The 6,292-nt window shown below is 41.5% G+C and overlaps 1 protein-coding gene across 1 annotated transcript; it reads right to left on the bottom strand.

The window, feature by feature from the left end:
• Window positions 1-323: 323 nt before the first annotated feature.
• On the bottom strand, window positions 324-5,957 carry LOC124004272 (acidic mammalian chitinase-like). Its single transcript, XM_046313054.1, has 11 exons — window positions 5,866-5,957; window positions 5,232-5,268; window positions 4,828-5,089; window positions 4,565-4,621; window positions 3,809-3,974; window positions 3,287-3,411; window positions 3,032-3,155; window positions 2,493-2,675; window positions 2,219-2,335; window positions 1,906-2,038; window positions 324-1,683 (listed from the first exon to the last, which is right to left on the bottom strand). Exons 2-11 carry the CDS (start codon window positions 5,254-5,256, stop codon window positions 1,439-1,441), a joined length of 1,437 nt encoding a protein of 478 aa, XP_046169010.1. The 5' UTR covers window positions 5,257-5,268; window positions 5,866-5,957; the 3' UTR covers window positions 324-1,438.
• Between the last annotated feature and the right edge of the window lie 335 nt (window positions 5,958-6,292).

Below are 6,292 nucleotides of genomic sequence, written 5' to 3'. Positions count from 1 at the left end.
TATATTTTTAGTTTTGTGTTCAAATGCTGTGTGTATGTGCATTTGATTGAGATTGCAATGGTTTAAAAAAATTCTCTTTGGGATGTTTTTCATTAATGTTTGTATATGAGGAATTTGATGCCATTTGGTGAGGAGTCAATAATTAGAAGGGAAAATAAACAGATATTCAAGTAGAATAAAGATTATAGAGATACAGTATATGGCTCTGGGTTTGTAGAAGTATCGCAACACAAATGCGTTTGTCACAAAACCAAGAAGGTAATACATGTTTTAGTGTAAGAATTAAAAGTATTAAACATGCCGAACAAAGAGAAAATACAAGATAGGGCAGAATCTTTTATTTTTTTGAACTCATTTTTTGAACTCATTCAAAACAAAAAAGTTTTCACTTCTACAAAACTAAGCGCGAGACTCAACTAATTGCATCTCAATTACTTTCTACATTCAGCATTCTTCCCTTCCCACACAACATGTTTTAGCACCACAGTAACACTTAAAGATGCACTATGCAAAAATCGCTCCTCTATTTCCTGATTGCTAAAATTCGAATAGTTCGCCTAATTTCAGTTTAAGTGACAAAACAAGCAAGTATAGTGTAGAGAATCATTGTACCATCTAAACCACTGAAATATATTTTCAGCTGTATGAAGCTGGTATACAAAAGCGAAAGTAAAAGACGCAAAAACTAAACTTGAGCATCAGCAGTATAGAAATACCACACATAGAACAGATCTACCACTTCTTAGACTTGCTTTCGATGAACATGACAGATCTATAACTCGCAGTTCTATGTGAATTTTTTGGGTCACCCAAAACGTTTAATATAGCATCTTTAAATCCCTGATGCAGTCTTTTTAATTACATTTTCAAATCCTCACTGTATGTATAATAAATCACTGTGTTTTTCATGAATATAACTAATAAAATAACTAAATATATTGTTTCCCTGTGACTCTTTTTCCATTTGAAATACTCAGTCTGGTCATGTGGGCGTGTTGATACAAATTTAAATATATTTACATACACAGCCCTGATTGGCGGATAGGAGCATCAAGACCATACAGTTAGAAACTAAAATACTAATTTAGTAGAATCTCTATGGTCTAGAATCTAGAGCCTACCCAACTTACCCCAAGGAGGAGGATACATATGCAAATAAAAGATGACTGGTCATTGGTCAGAATAATCAGATCAGATTGTGATGTCAAGTTGTGGACCAAAAACTCCATCCCATCTGAACAGGCTGAAATTCCAAGTGTACGCTAAAGGCCATTATCATAACATTTGACCATTTCCTAGTGTTATTTTGACCTCATATTGTGGAAATATTTATTTTCCAAAAGTAAATTAAAGGGGCAGTGCAGTCAAATTTAAAGTTGGTAAATACAACGTTGGCATTAGCGATGCTAATTCACACCCTTACTTCCTCACAACGCGCTTAAGGCCACACGCAGATCTTGGAGCTGGGGTCGAAGACCGAGCCTTTGCTGCAGGTTTTGAGGTGGGTGAGGCCATGGGCGCACATGTAGAAGGTGGTAATGTCGTCTGGGTTGGCGTAGATGCCATCAGGCTTTCCATTGCAGAAACCTGTCCCAGGGGCGTGGGTGGTGACGGTGGTGGTGGGGCGGGTGGTGGTGACTGAGCCAGGTTTGGGGGTGGTGGTAGGGGGCAGAGGGGGTAGTACTGGATGGAAGGAAATATAAAAGGAGAGAGGGTTTCCCCATGAAGGACAGAGCTGAGGTGATGAAACAGTGATGTCATTTCGGGACATTATTTCATCTGACTGAATTTATCATAGTGGCCCATCACACAGTGGGATAATCTGGTCTAGCAGTTGATTCATTTCAGATTACACTTTAGTTTTTGAATATCAGGTTTGCTCCTTCACTAAAACTTCAGACTTACCGATGTCAAGAAGTTTGCGCAGATGTCCCAACAGAGGGTGGTTGCCCTCAGCGCAGAACTGGTTGGCGAAGTCATCAAGATCCAGGGCCCACACAAAGGCACCGCCAAACTTGTTGTCCTTCATGTAGCGGACCTGTGCAGCGGATCGAATGAGGAGACCAAGGTAGATAGACATAGATAGAGAGGGTGAATATATTTAGAGTATATGTCACAGAAGTATCATACCAGACTTTTTGTTGACCACTTTAATGACTATGGGCAAAAATATCTTATCTAAATTACAATATTATGTAAACTGATTAGGGGAAATGACCTTGGTCTCAAAGCTCTGCCTGGAGTCAAATCCAACCCACTCATTGCCCTTGTAGGCATAGGGAACCATCTGGTCTGCAATCATCTCAACTGTTGCGCCATTTATGAAGGTGCAGATCTGAACAAAACACACAAAAAGGGAGTTTGTTTTGTGAAAAACACATGCAAAGGTCTCCGTTGTACAGCATTCTTGGAATAACAATGAAAAATGGATTTCTAACTTTGCTTAACATTTTGGTGTTGAATGTTTTGGCCCCCAGCAGCCAGGCTCTCACCTCATAGTAGGCCCAGAAGCCAGCTTCGCGGGTGTAGGGCCCGGCGGAGGCAGGGCCACTGACTGGTGCTCCAACGCTGGTGTCAGATGATGTCAGGCGGAAGGTACGACCATAGGTGGCGAAGCCCATGTTCAGCTTCTCCACTGGGGTGCCATTGTCTCTCCAGTACTTCATGGCGTAGTCCTGAGAGAGAAAGAGGGGGTTAAGAGGGTTGGAGGGATGGATGGAGAGAGAAGTGAGAAATGTAGCAAGTACTTCAGCAGTGCTAGAGTATTTATTGTTGTGGAATAGCACACCACAGTAAAGTGGCACTATACCTTCTCTATCATGGTGAAAATATGTAGCAAATATCATGATTATACCACACCATTATAAGTAAATAACATCACTAAAGCTGTATGATGTTTAAAACCTATTTTCCTTTATAAAGATGGAATGACAAGGGTTTTAAACGCACTATTTGCATACTATGAGTTTACAACAGTATCATTATACACACTGATAAAGATTCTGTCAGTCTGTGTGTTATTTTTCCTTACAGTGTTGAAGTAGATAAGCTCTCCCTCGTCATGAGCACCACGATACAGTGGGCTGTTGTGTCCAGTGAATCTCTCCCAAGTTCCGTGGAAGTCGTAGGTCATCACGTTGATGAAGTCCAGAGACCTGGAGACGCACGCACAGACTATAACCACTGAGAAGAAATGGCACCTGGAAACTGTTTCTAAAGCGCCATAGCTATTTAAACTGATTGACCTCAGGAAACATTTGTTATTCAAAATGGCCGGCAGACTCACTTGGCAATCTCGGCAATCTCATATCCAGCATCGATGGTTCCCTTTCCAGCGGACACGGCAGCGGTCAGCATGAGCTGGGCATTACCAGTGGACTTGGCCTCAGCTGCGTAGGCTGCCACTAGCTCCTGTAAAACACACACACACACACACACACACACACACACACACACACACACACACACACACACACACACACACACACACACACACACACACACACACACACACACACACACACACACACACACACACACACACACACACACACACACACACACACACACACACACACACACACAACATCATGTGTCAGAGAGGGTTGGGGATGCACAGTGAAGACGTATTATGGGGAACATATGAATATATGAATAGTATGCCCCCAGTATGCTAGTGAATAAGGAGAGTTTATCTTATTTTTGTAAAGCTCTTTGAACACTTGGAAAAGCACTATATACATCCAAACCATTATCTATCTACATGTCTATCATTGAGTAATAACTGTAGTGGAGGAGCCACACCCACCTGGCAGAGCAGAGTGAACCTCTTCTTGTCCTCTGGGGGGCTCCCTCGGGCCCCGGGGTACTCCCAGTCCAGATCCAGACCGTCAAAACCATGGGTTCTCATGAAGCTGATGGACGACTGGATGAATGCCTGACGGTTGGCAGCATTACTCACCATGATGGAGAACCTGAGGAGAGGAAGACGGTTTTATCATGAGGCTGTAGTACAATACACCATATGGTTTCTATATACTACCTTACTACTTCCACAGATATACTACTTGCTAGTCTCTCATGGACAAACTAGGTAAACATAAATCAAGCATATGACCAAATTATGCAAGATTTTAGCTCTGGATTAACTGAGAGTTTTCTATATACATGATGGAACACCTGAGAGACGATCAAGGTTCTATCATGACGCCATAACATAATACACCAGATAGTTGCTAAAGTGTACTAAACGTAAATGAGTACAGATACCAGTAGTCATATAGTACTGATAGTCATGAACAAAGTTATATTGACAACACAAACGTGTTGTCCTCTGTCAAAAGCACTTTGAACAGCATCTTCACTGAAAAACATGATAGTTGTGTTATTTCACGTGCCCTAGTAGCTATGGTTAACACAGTTCCAGAGAACCTAAATGTAGCTGCAGAGATTATCTCACAAACACGACGATACAGTAGGTACTGTTGCAGATACTCTAAATCTAAGTAATCCAAATGTATGGTGCTTTTCATAGCCCTGTAGCATGACTAAGGGAGGTGCTCACTGGGAAGAACCAAAGTTCCATCCTCCGACGGCCAGCAGAGTCTTAAGATGAGGGTTCCTGCAGAGAGATGGCAAAGAGAGAAGGGGTTGAGATTATTCAGCAATTTTGTATATGAGTAGATTGATAACTCTGCAAGTGGCTGCTTAAACAAGCTCCAGTTCAGAGGAGGGATTAATAAAACCAAAGAAATATCCCTGGACACTTGGGAAACTAAATTCCTCATTCAACACCAACAATAATAAGTTGTGAAGCGAGCTATTTACTTGATCTTCAAGGCGTTGAAGGACTTGTAGAGGACGTCATCATTCCACTCGTAGGTGACCAGCTCATTGCGGTGGTTGAGGATGGAGAAAGCATAGATCAGGTGAGTGCACAGGTGGGCGTCCACATTCTCGGGCTTGTACTTCCCTTTGTCTGGTCTGTACTGAGACCAGTTGGTGAAGTAGCACACCATTTTGGGAGAAGCAGCAGCTGTGGTGGAAACTGAGGTGGAAGCGCCAAACTGGCACAGCACCAGGCACAAGCCTAGAGCGAGTGAGAAAGAGTTTTGAAAGGTTAAGCAAATGTCTATGTAAATAGCCCCAAAAACATTTGTCAAAGCGTATCATTTTATTGCACGATAGAAGGCAGTGATAGTGCCTGATGTAAATGATGGAGTCATAGTCACCTGCTAAGAGTGTCAGCTTAGACATATTGACTATTTGCTATGAGACAAAGAGAGAGAGAGAGAGTAAGAGAGTGAGAGACAGACAGACAGAGAGATATTTTCAACAATGATACTTGGACCTGTAATCAGGATGTTTACACTGGGTTATGCCAGCATGGAACTGATGCAAGGTTTTGAACATTACCTGCTCACAACAGACTACCACCACTCACATTTCCCCATTAAATTAACATTACCCACTGCACTGCACAGGGTACTGTCCTAAACAAGTGCCACAGTATTTAAATATTGAAATAACTGTTAAATAATAATTTGTGCATTCACTGACTCTCATTACTACATTGATGTAGTTAAATAATTATTTACTAAACTAATTTAGCAATGTACTTAGATTCACACTGAATTCTTTCCAATAGCTATATTGCATCAGTTGTTGTCAGAGTCCAATACAAATAATAGCCAGAGACTAAAGGTATACAGACCAAGACATTGAAAGCAACAGTTGCTAGCTACTGAAACAAAATCGTTACTAACATCGAAGGCCCATTTATCCAATTACAGAATAAATCAAGTTGGTCCTAATATGACCAAGGAAAGTGGCAGCTGTCACAAGTGAGTTTCCTTCTAAGCTTACCGTGGGAACTTCACAGATGAAACCGTCATTGATGAGAAGTTAAGTCTGGCTTTTTATATAGTTTATCCAGTGGTGGGTGGGCCCCGGGTGGGTGGGCCCCGGGTGGGTGGGCCCCCATGGAACCAAATGGGAGGGGGGGTTAAACAAATGTGCAATACAATCAGATAAGTACAGAAGAGTCTGGACTGAGGTGATGATTAATTTATGACAGGCCAGGTAATGTACAGTAATCAGCTCAGAAACACTAAGCAAGACAGATAAGATACGAACCACATAAGTAGACACATGACCTGAGCATAAACAGATGAACAACAGTGCACGTTAGATTGGTAATGTTGATTCTGTTCATTTCCCATTTTAGTAGAGATTTTGAGGTCAAAGTAATTAATACGAAGCATGTATACCGTGAGAATGTTAATTCTGTATT

The sequence above is a fragment of the Oncorhynchus gorbuscha genome, linkage group LG18 (assembly GCF_021184085.1).
Source record: "Oncorhynchus gorbuscha isolate QuinsamMale2020 ecotype Even-year linkage group LG18, OgorEven_v1.0, whole genome shotgun sequence".
Taxonomy (NCBI): domain Eukaryota; kingdom Metazoa; phylum Chordata; class Actinopteri; order Salmoniformes; family Salmonidae; genus Oncorhynchus; species Oncorhynchus gorbuscha.
This window is presented reverse-complemented; position numbering and strand designations above follow the sequence as displayed.